At 37.6% G+C, this 22,948-nt stretch overlaps 1 protein-coding gene across 1 annotated transcript in view; it reads left to right on the top strand.

The window, feature by feature from the left end:
- The window catches only part of LOC120874859 (glycerophosphodiester phosphodiesterase domain-containing protein 4-like), a 150,170-nt gene that overhangs the window by 106,671 nt on the left and 20,551 nt on the right, over positions 1–22,948 (top strand). Inside the window, exons 11-13 of the mRNA XM_040256547.1 lie at positions 9,434–9,655; positions 10,566–10,720; positions 18,007–18,189. Coding sequence (XP_040112481.1) covers positions 9,434–9,655; positions 10,566–10,720; positions 18,007–18,189 — 560 coding nt within the window. The remainder of the gene's footprint in view (positions 1–9,433; positions 9,656–10,565; positions 10,721–18,006; positions 18,190–22,948) is intronic.

Consider the following 22,948-nt stretch of genomic DNA (forward strand, 5'->3'; position numbering starts at 1 on the left):
AATCAGTCCTGAATATTCATTGGAAGGACTGATGCTGAAGCTGAAACTCCAATACTTTGGCTACATGATGTGAAGAACTGACTCATTTGAAAACACCCTGATGCTGGAAAAGATTGAAGGCAGGAGGAGAAGGGGATGACAGAGGATGAGATGGTTGGATGGCATTGCTGACTTGATGAACATCAGTTTGAGCAAGCTCTGGGAGTTGGTGAAGGACAGGGAAGCCTGGTGTGCTGCAGTCCATGAGGTCACAAATAGTTGTATACGAGTGAGTGACTGAACTGTACTGAAAGTAAACATAGTTCACTTTCTCTCATATTTTCTATAACTTTTTGTGCCCACCTATTTGTCTTTAGTTGTCGTTATTCTAGAACAACTGAATACTTTATATCAGCTGTATCATTAAACACAGTATTTAGTTCAGTTTTTTCTTTGCATAAAAAGATTTCTTGGTGAAGAAGGTGGTTTGTTAACATACATTCCAGAACAATCTTGCCATCTCATTCATTACTGGTAATGAATACCCTCATTCTAGCATGATACCTATAGTGAGAAATAATACACCCAAGAAAGTCTTAGTATGAGGACTGAATTTTGCCTGGAATTTGTCATGAACAGTTGGGTGTCACTTATCATTCCCTGTTAGGTGAATCATTAATCATGTCACTTATTCCTTTAAGCTTCATTTTTTCATGTTTAATACAAAGTTTTGAGGTCAAATTAAATAATGCATTTGAAGTTTTCTGCAAATTTTGTCTTATTGTTACTGTAGTCCACCTCTAAGAAGGTCAGTTTTCAGTGACTGCTGTCATGGAACTTTTATCATTTTTTTTTTCCTTAAGTGGAATGACTTTATTTTATGAAAAAGACAAGAAAATGGGTAGGTAGTGAGAGCTTCGGATATGTAGTGTTTTATTTGTCTGTCTGTCTTATCTCCCTTCCTAAACTGTGAATGTCTTGAGAGCATGATATGTGTTTTATGAGCACATGGTGTAAGTTGTTGAATGAATGATTGTCTTGTATATGGGGCTTAGTAGGCAAATATATGTGTTATACTTATTTCTTCTCTCTCAGTGTTGTTGAAAATGTACAGTTAATGGCACTAATAATTTTACCAAAACACTTTAAGTAGCATCCACTGCTGCAAAACCAAGTCCAATGCAAGTAATAGCAATTGCCTCAATGGACACCATCCACCCAATGGAGCTACAGCAGAAATGGTGCTATTAACAGTGTTGCTAGTTGGTCAAAAGTTAATATAGGGCTTTAAAATTTTTCCATTACTTCTCAGGCTAAAGAATTTAAATTGTTTTGTTGTATGCCAAGAACTTGGGCTATGTTATTTATTATTCTGTAATAAATTATATATTTATTATGTCAGCCAAAATAAAAGACAAATTTTTGATAATTACTTTGAATTATTCAGTTCCTGATAATGGGCTCACTATCCTTAGAAGGCTGTTTCCTAGGAAATATGCTATTTTTTCCAGTCTCTTTATAAGCAGATATTGTTTTCTGAGGGTTTGGGGAGTCCTGCAATTGGAAAGGATGCAACAGCCTTATAGAACATTTAACCTTGTCTTGGGTTAATGTCAAAAAGCCTGATTCCCACATATTAAAACACTACAGGAGTTATACAGGAGGCACAACTAACTTTACTGAAGTTTTATGTACTTTTTAAAAAAAGAATTGTCATGACAAACATTCATTGTTATACGGTAAGCATTTTTTAAAATCTACTGCTAGATCAAGGATATTTTACCTCATTTAGGTATTACTTACACAAATAGTCATTACTGATAAAATTGGTATGGTAGGTTGATTGGTGACACCAAAAAAGATACAGTCACACTGTACTCCCTAGAACCTGTGACTGTTATCATAAAGGCAAATGATGTCATTAAGTTAAGGATCTGGAAAGTAGGAGCTTATCTTGGATTGTCTGGGTGGACCCTCCATATAATCATGTATTGTTGTAATGAAGAGACAAGGGGAGAATAGATGTACACATAAGGGTGACCAAACAGAGAGGGGAAGTGATGTAATCACGGAGGTAAGAATTGGAGTGATATGGCTATTAGCCAAAGAAGGCCAAGGGATGCCAGCAGTCACCTGAAGCTTGCAGAGACAAGAAACAGATTTTCCCCCAGAGCCAACAGGGTGAGCATGGGCCTGCCAACACCTTGAGTTTAGATTTCTGGCTTCCAAACTGTGAGAGAATACATTTTCTAAGATTACCATGTTTGCATTAATGATGGAATTCTTGAGTTCAATACATTGGTCTGTCTTCTCTATAAGAAGCCCTTGTCTAAGGGCATTAGTCAGAGCGTTCTGTTTAGTATGATCTGCCAAAACATTTCCTCTAAGTGTAGCTCTAGTTTTAGCACAGCAGTTTATTTGGGGAGCTGCAAAACATCTAGTAATACGTGCGTTTATTATTTATTTTTGATATGACTGAAGAGATTGGGCTTCCCAGGTGGCGCTAGTGGTAAAAAACTTGCCTGCCAGTGCAGGAGACACAAGGGATGTGGGTTTGATCCCCTGCGTCAGGAAGATTCCCTGGAGGAGGGCATGGCAACCCATTCCAGTATTTTCACCTGGAAAATCCCAGGGACAGAGCAGCCTGGCTGGTTACAGTCCATAGGATCCAAAGAGTCAGACTCGACTGAAACGACAGCATGAAGAGATTAAAAATCTTTTCCCCTGTAGCACTCTATAGTTGTGAGCCACTTGAAAAGCAAAAAACAATTATTTTTAATAATCCCACATGTCCTAGAGAAAGCCGTAATTTTGGCCAGTTGAGCCAATTTGTTGTTTGGTAATGGACTTGGGCATAGACGTCCAAGTCTATGCCCCAACCAGTAACGCTGAAGAAGCTGAAGTTGAATGGTTCTATGATGACCTACCAGACCTTTTAGAACTAATACCCAAAAAAGATGTCCTTTTCATTATAGGGGACTGGAATGCAAAAGTAGGAAGTCAAGAAACACCTGGAGTAACAGGAAATTTGGCCTTGGAATGCAGAATGAAGCAGGGCAAAGACTAATAGAGTTTTGCCAAGAAAATGCACTGGTCATAGAAAACACCCTCTTCCAACAACACAAGAGAAGACTCTACACATGGACATCACCAGATGGTCAACACCAAAATCAGATTGATTATATTCTTTGCAGCCAAAGATGGAGAAGCTCTATACAGTCAGCAAAAACAAGACCAGGAGCTGACTGTGGCTCAGATCATGAACTTCTTATTGCCAAATTCAGACTTAAATTGAAGAAAGTAGGGAAAACCGCTAGACCATTCAGGTATGACCTAAATCAAATCCCTTATGATTGTACAGTGGAAGTGAGAAATAGATTTAAGGGACTAGATCTGATAGATAGAGTGCCTGATGAACTATGGATTGAGGGTCGTGACATTTTACAGGAGACAGGGATCAAGACCATCCCCATGGAAAAGAAAGGCAAAAAAGCAAAATGGCTGTCTGGGGAGGCCTTACAAATAGCTATGAAAAGAAGAGAAGCAAAAAGCAAAGGAGAAAAGGAAAGATATAAGCATCTGAATGCAGAGTTCCAAAGAATAGCAAGAAGAGATAAGAAAGCCTTCTTCAGTGATCAATGCAAAGAAATAGAGGAAAACAACAGAATGGGAAAGACTAGAGATCTCTTCAAGAAAATTAGAGATACCAAGGGAACATTTCATGCAAAGATGGGCTCGATAAAGGACAGAAATGATATGGACCTAACAGAAGCAGAAGATATTAAGAAGAGATGGTAAGAATACACAGATGAACTGTACAGAAAAGATCTTCATGACCCGGATAATCACGATGGTGTTATCACTCACCTAGAGCCAGACATCCTGGAATGTGAAGTCAAGTGGGCCTTAGAAAGCATCACTACGAACAAAGCTAGTGGAGGTGATGGAATTCCAGTGGAGCTATTTCAAATCCTGAAAGATGATCCTGTGAAAGTGCTGCACTCAATATGCCAGCAAATTTGGAAAACTCAGCAGTGGCCACAGGACTGGAAAAGGTCAGTTTTCATTCCAATCCCAAAGAAAGGCAATGCCAAAGAATGCTCAAACTACCGCACAGTTGCACTCATCTCACATGCTAGTAAAGTAATGCTCAAAATTCTCCAAGCCAGGCTTCAGCAATACGTGAACTGTGAACTCCCTGATGTTCAAGCTGGTTTTAGAAAAGGCAGAGGAACCAGAGATCAAATGGCCAACATCCATTGGATCATGGAAAAGGCAAGAGAGTTGCAGAAAAACATCTATTTCTGCTTTATTGACTATGCCAAAGCCTTTGACTGTGTGGATCACAATAAACTGTGGACAATTCTGAGAGAGATGGGAATACCAGACCACCTGACCTGCCTCTTGAGAAATCTGTATGCAGGTCAGGAAGCAACAGTTAGAAGTGGACATGGAGGAACAGACTGGTTCCAAATATGAAAAGGAGTACATCAAGGCTGTATATTGTCACCCTGCTTATTTAACGTATATGCAGAGTACATCATGAGAAACGCTGGACTGGAAGAAACACAAGCTTGAACTGAACTGAACTGAACTGAACTGAATGGACTTGGGATTCTATAAAAGAGTCTAGAAAAATTGCATAATTGACCTGGTATTACCTTTTTTCATTTGTAAGTTTCAGTTCAGTTCAGTCGCTCAGTCGTGTCCGACTCTTTTGACCCCATGAATTGCAGCACACCAGGCCTCCCTGTCCATCACCATCTCCCGGAGTTCACTGAGACTCACGTCCATCGAGTCAGTGATGCCATCCAGCCATTTCATCCTCTGTCTTCCCCTTCTCCTCCTGCCCCCAATCCCTCCCAGCATCAGAGTCTTTCCAATGAGTCAACTCTTCGCATGAGGTGGCCAAAGTACTGGAGTTTCAGCTTTAGCATCATTCCTTCCAAAGAAACCCCAGGGCTGATCTCCTTCAGGATGGACTCGTTGGATCTCCTTGCAGTCCAAGGGACTTTCAAGAGTCTTCTCCAACACCACAGTTCAAAAGCATCAATTCTTCGGTGCTCAGCTTTCTTCACAGTCCAACTCCCACATCCGTACATGACCACTGGAAAAACCATAGCCTTGACTAGACGGACCTTAGTCGGCAAAGTAATGTCTCTGCTTTTTAATATGCTATCTAGGTTGGTCATAACTTTTTAAGTTTAACCAACAGTAAATAACATTAAACCAATATTTGATATAGGGGCATCCAAAAGATATGTTCCATGTATGGACAGTTCTCAAATTATAGAAATGATGAGATTCTCCTTTGTTGATTAGGATGATGCAGTTGCTGTATTAAGAGTGAATTGTAATATTAGTGAATGGTAATATGAAAATGAGAAAGTTAGTATTTGGTAATTAATCAGCTAACTTAAAAATACTGGATATTTTAAGTTAACAAGAGGGATTACCTTGAATATGGTACCATAATTAGAAAGATGAACCTAGTGTGAGGTCTGAAGATTATTAGACTAGTTTGTTAAGACTGCATATTTTTCTTAGCCAAAGATAAAAAGACTTGAATTCAGGGAATAGACATTATTAGGCAGACTTTTTGATGTATATCAGGTTGTTAAATTAATACCCTTGGACTATGGCCTTCCATTTTACTTCAAAAACAAAGTTTTTGATGATCTGGAAGAAATATTTTGAGATTGCTAAAGGTCTTTTTGTTTCCTGTGTTTTGTGAGAATGGTTCTAAGATGCTTGTGAAAGTCAACACACCTATGTATTTCAAAAAAGCTTGCTACCTATACTCTGTTATATCCAGTTAATCCCAGAAATCATCTTAATTGTCTTTAGTATTTGACCATGGATAATTTGGTTAATTTGCAATCTCTCATTAAATTATGTCTCTCATTAGCTAATGTCATGACCTGGAATCAGGGGTTTGCAAACTATGGCCTCCTGTTCAGATGCAGTGCACTGACTATTTTTGTACAGCTTGTGAGCTCAGAATGGTTCTTGTATTTTTGAATGGTTTAAGGAGAATCAAAAGAATAATGTTTCCTGACATGTTAAAATTATATAAAACTCAAATTTTGATTTCCATAAATAAAGTTTGATTGGAACATAGCCATGCTTATTCACTTACGAATTGTTTGTAGCTGCTTTGTCTTATAATAGAGTTGAATAGTTGTGACAGAGAGTAACAAAACCAAAAATCTTTAGTGTATGGCCCTTCACAGAGTAAGTTTGCTGAATTCTGTATGATTAACTGTTATTTTGTGGAGTTAAAATTTCTCCTTAGAAACGGTGACAATAGAATTACAGAGTAAGTCTTAGAATTTCAAGTTAGGATACGAGATTACTGCATATCCTTAAGATCTTTTGTTTAAGACTTGAGAAAGTAGAGTGAGCCTTCTGAAAATGATAGAAACATAACTTTTCAGGTAAATTGTTGATTTTGCTCTGGTAAAAGCAGTAAATAGTGGCTATCTTTATTAGCTGGAACATGAAAGAAAGTAAAGATAGAACCAAAGAGAGTACATACAGGTTAAGCAGTGCTAGAAAATGAGGTATAAATCTTTGGTTAATAGCTGACAGATATTGGTGGAGGACCACCACCTCACTTTTGGTGTTTTTAAAAAACATGTAAATTAGACATATTGCTTGGACTAATACAAGGGATAGTTAATCTTTGTTATATTGGCTTCTCTGGTGGCTCAGTGGTAAACAGTCTGCCTGCCAATATAGGAATGCTGGAGGCACAGGTTCGATCCCTGGGCTGGGAAGATCCCCTGGGAGAAGGAAAAGGCAATCCATTCCAATATTCTTGCCTGGGAAAAACCATGGACAGAGGAGCCTGGAGGGCTATAGTCTGTGGAGTCACAAAAGAGTCAGACATGACTTAGCAACTGAACAACAACAGCAAAGTTGACTTAAATCTGCTCCAACTTCAGCATTAACAGGATTTTAGGAAACAATGTCAAAAGAGTCAATGTGAACTCTTACGAGTTTGACTCTAATTATTCTGCCTCTTTTCCCCTCAGGGATTCTGGTTGTTGTTGTTCAGTTGCTAAGTACCATGGATAATTATCTGATTGTTTTTTAAAATCAGTATACTAATGTCCACAGACATAATTTGATAATGTGTATAGAATTTTCTGTGACTCCTGATAGTTATTTGTCTGTGGTACATTTCTTTTGCTGGTTCTTTTTGCAAAGTAGATTCCTAACAATAAGAATATGCCATAGAGAAGAAAGGAATGTTCCTATGTCATTTATAGAAAAGGACATGGAAAAGGACCTAGGATTGATAGAAAATACCACTTCTTGGTTTTAGCAATCTGATTTTTTATGGTAGTGAGATTAATAATAAAAGTACCTATATCAACAAGAGAACTATATTGTTCATTGATACTTACATGTAGTTCTCATAATTGTCTGTTGAGTTGTATTGTTTCCCTCTAAGTGACATCATTGGGCCAAATTTATAAATTTTCAGACTTCTAAACCAGTATAATACGTTGGATCATTCGATGGCCCTTCTACTTGTAATTTTTCTAAGCATAGGCATAGAGAACCAAGGGTCTTTTATTATTGTTTTGAAAATGTTCAACTTTATATTGGAGATAATCTAAACTGGTATTGTCCTATTCCAGTTTATTTTTCTGAATAAGTCCACCCATTTTATATATTGGGTTGGCCAAAATAGTTCTATGATATGGAAAACCTGGAATTTGGCCAACCCAATATAAAAAAGAGGCTCAATTTACATCAGATATTAGATCTACCTCATAATGCTGTTTAGAGATTACTGAAATCTAGTTTTAAACTCTTCTATTGATTAATCTTTATAGTTTTGCTATTCTGTATTTTTCATCCACTTTATCATTAAAGGCTTCAGAAATAAATGTCCTTGTATAGTGCATTTATTATTATTATTATTATTTTTACCCCTTCCAGGACTTTGAAAAAATTATGCACAGCTGGGCTATTTAAATCTTTTCTTGATCTTTCCCATCCTGTTCTTTTAACAATTTTTTTTTTCCCACACAAAGTTCTAACAATTAAGTGAATCAGTTGGTCTAGATCTGATAGAATCTAATATCTTGTATTTCAAAGCAAATTCCTGTTTTTCCTGAGGATTAAGAAGACCTTTAATTATAGACCTCAACTCAGATGTAGAAGGGTTTAATTCCACACTTACAATCTGCCTTCAGGTATAGCATGGGAACAATGTTCAGTGTGATTGATTCTTTCTTGAGAAAAAGGTGAAAAAGGACAGGTTGCTTAGGAAGTAAAGGAAGGAAAATAAATAGGGTGGGAAGGACAGAGAAGATAAAGTTGTATAGAGAAAAATATTATTTTAGTCTTGGGAATATGTGAGGTGTAGCTACTGTGTCTTTCTCCTGAGAGACTGTTTAATCACTGACTTTACACACAAATGATCTAAAGTTGGCAAATGACAATAAAAGTAGCTATATTAATATAGCTAACACATGTATGTACTGAGGAATAAAATAAAATGCTGTGTACGGCAAAGAAATTATGACAGTGCCTGCCATTAGGGAGTTGCCCTCCAGTAGAACCAGTACAGAGTCAGGGAACTATTATGAACTGTGCACTTCTCTGTGTACTGGACATGCTGCTAGACCTGGTAAATATTTGATTATTTTTGATCTTCAAAATAATCCTAGAAATACACATATTACTCTTCCCTTCTCCATCTTATATCAGGGTAATGAAAACTTAGAAATTTTAAGTAGTTTTACCACTGTTACACAGCAAGAAGTACATGAAGCTAGGGTTTGAATTTGATCTAGGATATATACAAATGACTAGAAGGCAGGATGAAACATACAATTACAAAGGCATAAAAATTGGTAACTGTTGTTTAACACCATTGAAGTCTCTTTAGTTTAGGAATATTTAAGTGGGCACTTCATGAAGTTGGTAGCATTTGAACTGGGTTTTGCAGTTTGAGGGTAGGGTTTTAACAGGTGGATATGGTAAGGAAGACAAATGAGTGACAGCACTGGGCTTGAGTCCAATTCAGTCTGAAGACAAAGCCTGCTTTCTTTCCATTACACAAAACTAGAACAGTGAGAGAATGTGTGGGAAGCCAGTGTGACTGAAAAGGAATTGTAATACTTTGAGGAGAGTTATAGAAAAAAAGATTGAAAAGGAAGTTTAAGACAAGAACATGAGGAGAACTTCAGTGCAAATACAACAATATAGAATAAATCAAACAGTATAGGTTCTACAGTATAGAATAAATCATTCCAAATACCATGATTACCTATGGAGATTACATTTAATTTCTCTTCTTGGCTACTCTTTTCTCAGGACCAGTATTACAGAGGGCCTGATGGATGGGTTAAATGGTAATTGGTGTGGGGCTAAAAGCAGGAGAATTGGAAAATGCTTTTGATGGGAGCCAGTGTTTTCTCTTATGTATTTTTAGATCAAACCATTTTTTGGTATGAAACCCTTATCAGAGGCTGACAGGGAAAGAGCAGGAAATCAGAAGATTCCAAAGCTAACTGAATTATTGGACCTTGCACAGAAGGAAAAAAAGTTTGTGATCTTTGATCTTAATGGCCCTGCACCAAATCATTCTCTCAGAGCTTTGTATGTCCGCCATGTAGTAAGCATAATCCTTGACTCTCAGATTGAGCAACATCTGGTATGTCTATCTCAGTATTTATGGTAGAGGTTGGTGGGTGGGTCACATGTCCCACGACCATAGCAGTTGAATCTGACCTACCTTGTAGCTCTTCCTTGGGATCCTTAAATAATTTTGCTCCCTATATATATGAAGATGACTATTTTATACAGCTATATTCGGCAATCTAAGAATTTGTATCAGTAGGGGAAAACATTGAGTCTTTTTCTTATTCAAAGCCAAATGAAATGTCACCCCTCTGTTAAAAGGGAATATGTGTTTAATGGCTGTATAATGTGACCTGCACCACCACCAATACATCTATTAGAAAGGGCCTGGGTATGGAACACTTAAGACTTTGAGGACTTGGCTTTCATTAATAATATAGAAAGGACATCTGGTTATTATTTGAGCAGAGATTTGTTCATCATGTTTTTCAGAAGCTACTCTGCATTTGGGGAGTCATTCCAAATGTCAAATTCTCAGAATATGGAAGAATGCTATGAAAGAAACAAATATGTGGGTTTTTTTTTGCAAATAGAACTATTTCCACAGATGAGTCATAATAGCCTTCCCTGTTGGCAGGAAATGACCTCTCACAAAGATGATTTTTAGTATCAGTCAGAGGAGGTGTTTATGATTCTAACCTTTCTTCCATACTTACTTTAGCTAGTGTGGTGACACGGATGATCCTTGGTTCCATGATGTTAACTGGGAAAACTCAGCTCCAGAACAATCCTGGTGAAAGCCCCTTTATAAGAATTCATTAGACAGTGTTAGTGAGGTTGACCCTTTCACCAAGGTCTAGAATCTCTCTGCTCCTTATAGACTGTTACCTATGCTGGAATGGGGCTCCTCCCATTCTATGTAGGATCTGTTTGTGCCTAGACAGCTGATTATCCACTGAAAGATTTCCTGTTTCTCCTTACAGATTTTTTGGTTGCCAGGTTTTGAAAGGGAGTATGTCAAGAAAAAAGCTCCTGGTTTTCAGCAAGTCGGCCGGTTACTCTCTGTTGAACACCTCACAAAAGAAAATATCACTAGAATAAACGCTGACTACAAGAACTTGTTCTACAATGGGATGAGGTAAGTGTTTGACCACATTTTCCTCAGCACATATTGCCTTACTTGCAGGAAATCTCCATCCCAGCTAAGCTACGTAGGTTCCTCCTCCCATCTCAGGACTTCCATGTGTAGTTATCTTTCTGGAATCCCCTGTCTTCATCCTCTCATCCTTCCCTCACTCTGTGCCAACAAACATTTATCAAAGTTATACTCTGTTCCTGGAACATGCTCTTCAGCCCCTTCTCCTTTATGCTTCAGTCTCTCATTCAGCACACCCTTTTATGTGCTTGGTGTTTTTGTTGTTATATAAAGTGATCACTGAAAAGGAAGTCAAAAAGTTGAGTTGATTTCCTTATGCCATTACCAGATGGGTTGAAATACCTAATAAATAACTTTGTAATCCAGATAGCCAGATTTCTCATAGATATAATTTGAAACATAATTAAATCATTATTAGTAAAACCCTTAAAACAGCCAAGCACGAGAAGAAACTGAAATTCTCCATCACCACATTTATAATTACATAGTCAGAGACAGAGTTTTCAGAATTAAAAGCACCTGAGAATGGTAACTTTTTCAGATTTAATTATTGATAGTCCCTGCTTACATTAGTCCCTATGTCATCATTCAGTCATTAAGTCATGTCTGACTCTTTGCGACCCCATAGACTGCAGCATGCTAGGCTTCCCTGTCCTTCACTGTCTCCTGGTGCTTGCGCAGACTCGTGTCCATTAAGTCAGTGATGCCATCCAGCCATCTCATCCTCTGTTACCCTGTTCTACTGCCCACAGTCTTTCTTAGCATCAGTGTCTTTTCCATTGTGTCGGCTCTTTGCATCAGGTGGCCAAAGTATTGAAACTTTAACTTCAGCATCAATTCTTCCAGTGAATATTCAGGTTGATTTCCTTTAGGATAGGGGCTTCCCTCATAGCTCAGTTGGTAAAGAATCTGCCTGCAGTGCAGGAGACCCCAGTTTGATTTCTGAGTAGGGAAGATCCCCTGGAGAAGGGAAAGGCTACCCACTCCAGGGATCTGGCCTGGAGAATTCCATGGACTGTGTAGTCATGGGGTCACAAAGAGTCGGACATGACTGAGTGACTTTCACTTTCCTTTAGGATTGACTGGTTTGATCTTGTCGTTCAAGGGACTCTCAAGAGCCTTCTCCATCATCACAGTTTGAAAGCATCAGTTCTTTGGCACTCAACCTTCTTTATGGTCCAACTCTCACATTTGTATGTGACTACTGGAAAAACCATAGCTTTAACTATACAGACCTTTGTTGGCAAAATGATGTCTCCACTTTTTAATGCACTGTCTAGGTTTGTCATAGCTTCTCTTCCAAGGAGCAAGTGTCTTTTAATTTCATGACCACAGTCACCATCTGCAATGCTTTTGGAGCCCAATAAAATAAAATCAGCGTGTTTCCACTTTTTCCCCATCTATTTGTCATGAAGTGATGGGATGGGAAACCGTAACCTTAGTATTTTTTTTTTTTTTGAAGCATAGGGTTATTTATTTATTTATTTATTTGCTTGTTTTCCATTCATGGATGTAATTTTTTAAAAATTTATTTATTTATTTATTTTTATTTTACTTTACAATTCTGTATTGGTTTTGCCATACATTGACATGAATCCACCATGGGTGTACATGCGTTCCCAAACATGAACCCCCCTCCCACCTCTCTCCCCATAACATCTCTCTGGGTCATCCCCGTGCACCAGCCCCAAGCATGCTGTATCCTACATCGGACATAGACTGGCGATTTGTTTCTTACATGATAGTATACATGTTTCAATAATGTTGAGTTTTAAGCTAGCTTTTTCACTTTCCTCTTTCACCCTCATCAAGAGGCTGTTTAGTTCATCTTTATTTTCTGCCATTGGAGTGGTGTCATCTGAATATCTGAGGTTGTTGATATTTTTCTCAGCAATCTTGGTTCCTGCTTGTGCTTCATCCAGTCTGGCATTTTGCATGATAGGCTGCATTAAGTTAAATAAGCAGGGTGACAGTATACAGACTTGACATACTCCTTTCCCAATTTGAAACCAGTCCATTGTTCCATGTGTGGTTCTAACTGTTGCTTCTTGACCCACGTACAAGTTTCTCAGGAGGCAGGTTAGATGGTCTGGTATTCCCATGTCTTGAAGAATTTTCCACAGTTTTTTGTGATCCACTCAGTCAAAGGCTTTAACATAATTAATAAAGCAGAAGTAGATGTTTTTCTGGAATTCTTTTGCTTTTTCTGTGATCCAGCAGATGTTGGCAATTTGATCTCTGGTTCCTCTGCCTTTTCTAAATCCAGCTTGTATATCTGAAAGTTCTTTTCAGATGATTCTAAATGCTTCAGAGACTGAACATATATATGTGTTTTGTCCAGATATACATATGTATCTCCCTATCTCCAAAATCTCTTTGAGCTACAGAAATTCCTCTAGATTCATTTTTGTATCTCAAGTCATGAGCTAGGCTATTGGATTTACCTCTTTTCATGTTCTGGCTTTTCCAGCCTCTTGGGCTATGGGGCAGTTGATCATAAAATTATATATTTTTTTCTTTCAACATTAGAAAATTATACATGTTTTACCTCTCTTTCCTATTTAGAAGATTTTTCTTTGCCCAACTATTCCTCTGTTTTGAATGTATGTCTATTCCTTTTTACTTTTTATCAAAGAAAAAATGATTCCAAGGTGATTTCTTTCTCTGCTAATCATAATTTAGATTAATCTAGTAGTTGAAAAATAATTATAATAACTTTCACTTACTGAGCCTTTATTATGTGTCAAGTTCTATTGGTTAACCACAGGCTCTTTTTAAAATTCTGGCTTACTCATCAGCTACAAGTGTGACTTTGGACAAGTTTTAATAATCAGTTTTCTCATTTGTAAATTAAGGATAACGATAACCTGATGGAGTGGTTAAAAGATTAAGTGACATACTACATATATGCACAGAGCAAAATGATGGGCAAATATATGAACACAGTAAATGTTACCTGTTGTTTCATCATCACCATCGTTACATGCTGTGCCCTATAAATTAGCATCACTCCCTATGTTTCAAATAGGAAATCTTATCTCTAATGAGGAAAAGTTCAGGGAGGTTAGGTGTTAATATTTCCCCAAAGTCCATATAGTTGGTCAGTGGGGAACCACACTGAGGTTTAAATATAGGTTTGACAGATTCCCCAGTGTTAATTCTTTTACTGGTAATTTTTAAAAGTTATTCCTTGGCCATAGTTATATGGGAATAGGATCAGCTGACATCAGACTTTAAGAAGGATCAGTCATATCCTGAGTCCTATTAGAAAATCAAGTGGCCTAATGAAACTTAAAAGCTTTTGCACAGCAAAGGAAACCATAAAGAATACAAAACGACAACCTACAGACTGGGAAAAAATAACCACAAATGATTCCAACAGGGGTGGGTTTAATTTCCAAAATATACAATTTAAATTGGTTAATAGTCTTTTTAAGTATTTTATACTGCATTTTCCTCCTCCTTTTTCTGTGGAGTTAACACAAAGCATTAGGTTTCAAATCAAACTTATACACATCAGAGAACTTACTATTAAGTTTTATTATTAATTTCAAAGATACAGAAGGCAGTCAGGAGGCTCAAAGCAAGGAGAGGTCAGAGACATTGATTTCAACTTTGCAGGTTTCTTCCTTTATTGGACACATTCCCTATGGCCCACAGTAATAGATACAGGCTCCAAATGTGTTTTTATGGGGTTATTTCACGTTGAAGGAGAACATTTGAGTTATAAAACATCTGCATTTAATACTCCCAGAGACTTGCATAGCTTTTGTGACCTTGTCCAGGGACCCATACCTCATAAATCCACATTCTGTGTTTATTTACAAAATATATAATAAAAAGTAATCAACCAGGAACATCCATTAAAGAACATATTCTATATATAAAGATCTCTCTTTCTAGCAAATATTATTGTCCTATTTAGAAAAGATGTAGATATCATGTTGACAAGGAGATTAGACCATGACTTCTTCCTTCTTCCTTCTGGGAGCAACCTCTTCAGTCAGAGAGAAATTAAGGGCTTCTTGTGCCTCATCTGTCAGTTGTAGAAAAGGGGATGTAATATTTCCAGCTGACTGTTGATTTCTGTATTTCTCCCTTTGGCTGTGTTTGTTGTTGTTATTGTGATTATTGTGGTTGTTTGGCTTCTCATATTTTAAACTCTTTTTTTAAGGTGTATTTGCATTTAGAATTGCTAGATTTTTTTCATGGATTTATTACCATCCTTTCATTTTGAAATGTCCCTTCTCTCTGGTTATAATTCTTGCCTAAAGATTGCTTTTATTAATATTGCCACACTGGCTTTCTTATAATTAATGTTTCTGTGGCATTTCTTTTTTTATGTTCTTTGTCTTTGAACTGCTTTGTGTCTTTTAAAAAAAATTTTATTTATTTTTTTGAATGGGATTTTATTATTATTTTTTTTCATTTAATATATGATATTATACATGTTTCAATGCCATTCTCCCAAATCATCCCACCATCTCCCTCTCCCACGGAGTCCAAAAGACTGTTCTATACATCTGTGTCTCTTTTGCTGTCTCGCATACAGGGTTATCATTACCATCTTTCTAAATTCCATATACATGCGTTAGTATACTGTATTGCTGTTTTTCTTTCTGGCTTACTTCACTCTGTATAATAGGCTCCAGTTTCATCCACCTCATTAGAACTGATTCAAATGTATTCTTTTTAATGGCCGAGGAATATTCCATTGTGTATATGTACCACAGCTTTCTTATCCATTCGTCTGCTGATGGACATCGAGGTTGTTTCCATGTCCTGGGTGTTATAAACAGTGCTGTGATGAACACTGGGGTACACATGTCTCTTTCAGTTCTGGTTTCCTCAGTGTGTATGCCCAGCAGTGGGATTGCTGGGTCATAAGGCAGTTCTATTTCCAGTTTTTTAAGGAATCTCCACACTGTTCTCCATAGTGGCTGTATTACTAGTTTGCATTCCCACCAACAGTGTAAGAGAGTTCCCTTTTCTCCACACCCTCTCCAACACTTATTGCTTGTAGACTTTTGGATCGCAGCCATTCTGACTGGCGTGAAATGGCACCTCATTGTGGTTTTGATTTGCATTTCTCTGATAATGAGTGATGTTGAGCATCTTTTCATGTGTTTGTTAGCCATCCATATATCTTCTTTGGAGAAATGTCTGTATAGTTCTTTGGCCCATTTTTTATTGGGTTGTTTATTTTTCTGGAATTGAGCTGTAGGAGTTGCTTGTGTATTTTTGAGATTAGTTCTTTGTCAGTTGTTTCATTTGCTATTATTTTCTCCCATTTTGAAGGTTGTCTTTTCACCTTGCTTATAGTTTCCTTTGTTGTGCAGAAGCTTTTAATTTTAATTAGATCCCATTTGTTTATTTTTGCTTTTATTTCCAATATTCTAGAAGGTGGGTCATAGAGGATCCTGCTGTGATTTATGTCAGAGAGTGTTTTGCCTATGTTCTCCTCTAGGAGTTTTATAGTTTCTTGTCTTACATTTAGATCTTTAATCCATTTTGAGTTTATTTTTGTGTATGGTGTTAGAAATTGTTCTAGTTTCATTCTTCTACAAGTGGTTGACTAGTTTTCCCAGCACCACTTGTTAAAGAGATTGTCTTTTCTCCCTTGTATATTGTTGCCTCCTTTGTCAAAGATAGGGTGTCCATAGGTGTGTGGATTTATCTCTGGGCTTTCTATTTTGTTCTATTGATCTATATTTCTGTCTTTGTGCCAGTACCATACTGTCTTGATGACTGTGGCTTAGTAGTAGAGCCTGAAGTCAGGCAGGTTGATTCCTCCAATTCCATTCTTCTTTCTCAAGATTGCTTTGGCTATTCGAGTTTTTTTGTATTTCCCTACAAACTGAAATTATTTGTTCTAGCTCTGTGAAAAATACTGTTGGTAGCTTGATAGGGATTGCATTGAATCTATAGATTGCTTTGGGTATTATACTCATTTTCACTATATTGATTCTTCCAATCCATGATACATTTATTTTTAAATGATCTGTAGAATTTTCTTAGACACAGTCTAACATTTTGGGTAACTAATTGCAAGCACTCCTGTAAAGGCTGTATGGTTATTTTTATTTATAGTTTATACACTGAGCCTAAGAAATTGCCAAGCTATTATGTGATAGTGCTGGAATTCAACCCCAGGCTTGTGCAGAGCTGTTTTCAGTATGTTATAACATCTCAGGGTTAAAAAGGCACTTACATGATGTATTTTCTGAGAAATTTAATCTCTAATGACAACTTGACTTGATGTTCTTCTACTGTTTCTACAGATAGTACACAAATATTTACTGACATTTCATTCTGCCATTGGAAAGTACTGTGTTCCATCCCCTCTACTCATGCTTGTGAAGTTTTTTTATATTTGAAATTTAAATATTCACCAAATTAGTATTCATTTATTAATTCCTTCATTTAACTATTTCTGCAGACAGGTATTATGGTATGTAAACCATCACCACCACCACTGGATATACAGAGGGTTCCCAGGTAGCATTAGTGGTAAAGAACCCACCTGCCAATGCAGGGGACTTAAGAGATGCATTTTCTATCCCTGGGTTGAGAACATACCATGGAGGAGGGCATGACAATCCACTCCAGTATTCTTGTCTGGGGAATCCCATGGACAGTAGAGCCTAGTGGGCTATAGTCCAAAAGGTCACAGACAGACAGGACTAAAGTGACTTAGCATGCATGCACTGAATATTCAGAGTTGAGTAAGACATGGTCTTTGCTTTTAATTTGCTTACAGTTAAGTAGAGAAGATTGATAGGAAGGCACATAGAGTAGAGGACAGTAAGTGCTCTGATGGAAGTAAGTACATTTGCTGCCCAATAGTGTACTGGAGCTGGTGCATATCAGCTTCTGGGAGCAAATTTTGAATATTTATACCATGGAAATTGACAAGTTCCATTAGGAATTTGTTAGGACTTACCTTTTTTTCCCTCCCCCCCTTCTCTTTCCTACCTTCCTCCCTCCCTCTCTCCCCTCCTTTCTTCCCTCCTTCACTTTTCTTTCCTTGAGGAAGCCAATTTACTAAAATACTACTACTGGCATAGTAGCAAAGGTATTAAATTCAGTCCTTTATCTCATTGCAATATGAGCTAATTCTGCATGTCATATCATAGGTTGTCCTACTATCACCTACTTCTGGTGATGTAGGCAACATCCTTTCTCAAATGTAGTGACTGTTTCCCTCTTAGATGATGAGAGTGAGATTAACTCTGAGTCTCCTGTGGGTTCTTTTTTGTTTTCTCTAGAGAATATAGAGCAGCTAACATCAGCATCAACTTATATCTTGTCAATGAACCTTGGCTCTTCTCACTGGCCTGGTGCTCCAGGATTCCCTCCGTGACCACAGACAATATTCAGGTCCTGAATGAGATGACTCAACCTTCCTACTTCATGGTGAGCTGGTTGTCCCGATTGTCCTTCCAAGTCTGGTACAATAGGAGTCTCTGTCCCCCACCAACCCTGACATTGCCCATTATGCACTCCCCAGGGTAGCTACTTAAGACAGAGACTTATGTGAGATTGGAGATGTGCCATTCTCCCTTCTCTCACCCAGATCCTTCTGTGATTTTCAGGGGGAAATTAATATTGGTATATTAATTGCTGTTTATTGAATCCTCACAATGTGCCTTTCATGCATTATGTAGTTTTTAAACCTCTGAGTTAGCCACTGGGAGTATCCTTGTGGAGAATATGAAGCATCACATGATGCAAGATTCAGAATGAAGTCTGACTCCAGAGGTGTGTTACTGCAGCCTCACTTTCCTGAAGGCATGGCAACAATGACAGTGGCATGAGGTGTGGGGAGAAAACCCAGTGCGCTTGATTCCAAAGTAAGCACTGTGTGTCCTAAGCAAAATGCTTTTGAAAAAATAAGCAAGCCACCTAGTTTGATTTTCTCTTCTGTCCTGCTACTGCTGTGGCCAGAGAATTGAGGACCTGAAGTCTTCAGTTGTAATCCCAGCTAAATCCCTTCACTTATTACTTGTGGAGGGAACCTTACCTAACCACTTAATCACTGCAGAGCCTGTTTTTCTAATTGGTATAGACTGTGTAGACTGAGTGGGACAGTCAGCATCAGAAAACAGTTTCTCTCCACTGGCTGTTTAAATTGCTCTGAGCTAGGTCTTTCCCTTCCCTGGATGAGATCTCACTCAGATCCCATAGCTTTTTTAGTCACTCTTAGATAGGTTATTTTTTTTTTAATTGGAGGATAATTGCTTTGCAATGTTGTATTGGTTTCTTTTATACAACAGTGTGAATCAAGCCATAGATATGCATATGTCCCCTCCCTCTTGAACGTCCCTCTCACCTACAACCTCACCCCACCCCACCCCTCTAGGTCGTCACAGAGCACTGGGTTGAGCACCCAGTGTTTTACAGCAACTTCCCATCATTAGTTATCTGTTTTACAAATGGTAATATATATGTTTATTATTATTATTATTATTTTTTGAGTTAGGGCAACTTTAAGTATATATGTTTAAGTGCTACTTTCTCATTCATCCCACCCTCCCCTTCCCCGACTGTGCCCACAAATTTGTTCTCTATTTCTGCACCTCTATTCCTGCCCTGCAGATAGATTCATCAGTACCATTTTTCTAGATTCCATGTGTATGCATTAATGTATGATATTTGTTTTTTTTTTTCTTTCTGACTTACTTCACTCTGTATAATAATAATAGGCTCTAGGTTCATCTGCCTCACTACAGCTGACTCAAATGTATTCCATTTTATGGCTGAGTAATGTTCCATTGTTTTGTATGTAACATAACTTCTTCATCCATTCATTTGTTGATGGACATCTAGGTTTCTTCCATGTCCCAGCTATTACAGACAGTGCTACAGTGAACATTGGGGTACATGTGTCTTTTTGAATTATGATTTTGTCAGGTTTTGAATTTGGTATATGCCTTGTAGTGCAATTGCTGGATCATATGGTAGTTTTATCCTAGTATTTTAAGGAGTCTCCATATTGTTCTCCATAGTGGCTGTGTCAGTTTACATTCCCAACAACAGTGCAAGAAGGTTGCCTTTTCTCCACATCCTCTCCAGAATTTGTTGTAGACTTTTTTCATTGAAATTTTTGTCTTGCTTTATTACTGAAACGTACTTTAAACTATCCTGACTGATATATTTTATTTTTTTACTTAAATTTATTTTTAAATGTTGGATAGTTGCTTTACAATATTGTGTTAGTTTCTGCCATACATCAGCATGAATTAGCCATAGGTATGCATATGTCCCCTTCCCTTGGGACCTCCCTCCCACCTCTCACCCCATCCCAGCCCTCTAGATTATCACAGAGCACCGGATTTGAGCTCCCTGTGTCATACAGCAAATTCCACTGGCTGTCTATTTTACATATGGTAATGTTTCAGCTTTTTCAATTTGCCCCTTCCTCCCCTTCCCCCACTGTGCCCATAAATCTGTTCTGTATGTCTGTGTCTCCATTGCTGCTCTGCAAATAGGTTGATCAGTACCATCTTTCTACATTCCATATATCAGTTCAGTTCAGATCACTCGCTCAGTTGTGTCTGACTTTTGCGACCCCATGAATCGCAGCATGCCAGGCCTCCCTATCCATCACCATCTCCCGGAGTTCACTCAGACTCACGTCCATTGAGTCCATGATGCCATCAAGCCATCTCATCCTCTGTCATCCCCTTGTCCTACTGCCCCCAGTCCCTCCCAGCATCAGAGTCTTTTCCAATGAGTCAACTCTTCGCATGAGGTGGCCAAAGTACTAGAGTTTCAGCTTTAGCGTCATTCCTTCCAAAGAACACCCAGGACTGATCTCCTTTAGAATGGACTGGTTGGATCTACTTGCAGTCCAAGGGACTCTCAAGAGTCTTCTCCAACACCACAGTTCAAAAGCATCAATTCTTCAGTGCTCAGCTTTCTTCACCGTCCAACTCTCACATCCATACATGACCACTGGAAAAACCATAGCCTTGACTAGATGGACCTTTGTTGGCAAAGTAATGTTTCTGCTTTTGAATATGCTATCTAGGTTGGTCATAACTTTTCTTCCAAGGAGTAAGTGCCTTTTAATTTCATGGCTGCAATCACCATATGCAGTGATTTTGGAGCCCCCCAAAATAAAGTCTGACCCTGTTTCCACTGTTTCCCCATCTATTTCCCATGAAGTGATGGGACCAGATGCCATGATCTTAGTTTTCTGAATGTTGAGCTTTAAGCCAACTTTTTCACTCTCTACTTTCACTTTCATCAAGAGGCTTTTTAGTTCCTCTTCACTTTCTGCCATAAGGGTGGTGTCATCTGCATATCTGAGCTTACTGACATTTCTCCCAGCAATCTTGATTCCAGCTTGTGCTTCTTCCAGCCCAGCATTTATATATGCTTTAATACATGTTATTTGTTTTTCTCCTTCTGATTTACTTCACTCTGTATAATAGACCCTTAGTTCATTCACCACATTAGAACTGACTCAAATCCATTCCTTTTTATGGCTGAGTAATATTCCATTGTATGTATGTACCACAATTTCTTTATCCATTCATTTTATTGATGGACATCTAGGTTGCTTCCATGTGCTATCATTGTGAATAGTGCTGTGATGAACATTGGGGTACCTGTATCTTTTTCAATTGTGATTTTTCTCAGGCTATATGCCCAGTAGTGAGATTATTGGGTCATGTGGTAGTTTTATTCCTAGTTTTTTAAGGAATCTACATACTATTCTCCATAGTGCCTGTACCAATTTACATTCCTACCAACAGTGCGAGAGGGTTTTCTTTTCTTCACACCCTCTCCAACATTTATAGTTTGATGATAGCCCTTCTGACTGCTGTGAGGTGATACCCCATTGTAGTATTGATTTGGATTTCTCTAATAATGAGCATTGTTGAACATCTTTTTATGTGTTTAATAACCATCTGTATGTCTTCTTTGGAGAAATGTCTGCTTATGTCTTCTGCTCATTTTTTAGTTGGGTTGTTTGTTTCTCTGGTATTGATCTGTATAAGCTGCTTATATATTTTGGAGATTTTTGTCAGTTGATTCATTTTCTTTTAATTTCTCCCATTCTGAGGGTTTTCTTTTCATTTTATTTACAGTTTCCTTTGCTTTAAAAAAATCTTTTAAGTTTAATTAGACCCCATTTGTTTATTTTTGTTTTTATTTCCATTATTCTAGGAGGTGGTTCACAGAGTATCTTGCTCTGATTTATGTCAAGGAGTGTGCTGTGTATGTTATTCTCTAGGAGCTTTACAGTTTATGGCCTTATATTTAAATCTTTTAATCCATTTTGAGTTTATTTTTCTGTATAGTGTTAGGTAGGAGGTGCTCCAGTTTCTTTCTGTTACATGTAGCTGTCCAGTTTTCCCAGTACCACTTACTGAAGAGATTGTGTTTTCTTCATTGTATATTCTTGCCTCTTTTGTCAAAGTTAAGGTGCCTACAGGTGCATGAGTTTATCTCTGGCCTTTTTATTTTGTTCCCTTGGTCTGTATTTCTGTTTTTGTGCCAGTACCATCTTTGTCTGGATGACTGTAGGTTTGTAGTATAGACTGAAGTCAGAAAGGTTGATTTGATTCTTCCAGTTCCATTTTTCTTTCTGAAGATTATTTTCACTATTTGGGATCTTTTATGATTTTTTTTGCTCTAGTTCTGTGATGAATACATTGGTAGTTTGATACGGATTGTTTTGACTCTGTAGATTGCTTTTGTCATTTTCACAATATTAATTCTTCTAATCCAAGAGCATGGTATATCTTTTCATCTGTGCCATCTTCAAGTTCTTTCATCAGTGTCTCATAGTTTTCTGCATACAAATCTCTTGTCTCTTTAGTTAGGTTTATTCCTAGGTATTTGATAATTTTTGTTACAATGGTGAATGGTGAATGGGATTGTTTCCTTAATTTCTTTTTTTTTTTGATTTTTCATTGTTAGTGTATATTAATGCAAGGAATTTCTGTATATAAATTTTATATCCTGCCATTTTACTATGTCCATTGATTAGCTCTAGTAATTTTCTGGGGGCATCTTTAGGATTTTCTATGCATTTTCTAGTATCATATCATCTGCAAAGAAAGAGAGTTTTACTTCTTCTTTTCCAATCTGGATTCCTTTTATTTGTTTTCCTTAAAAACAAAAACGAAAACAAAAAACAACAACAGGAAAAAAAAAAGGGCAGAAAAATCCTGGGCTGTGAAGGGTGGAGCTTAG

Source organism: Oryx dammah, unplaced genomic scaffold (genome assembly GCF_014754425.2).
Source record: "Oryx dammah isolate SB20612 unplaced genomic scaffold, SCBI_Odam_1.1 HiC_scaffold_15, whole genome shotgun sequence".
Lineage (NCBI taxonomy): Eukaryota > Metazoa > Chordata > Mammalia > Artiodactyla > Bovidae > Oryx > Oryx dammah.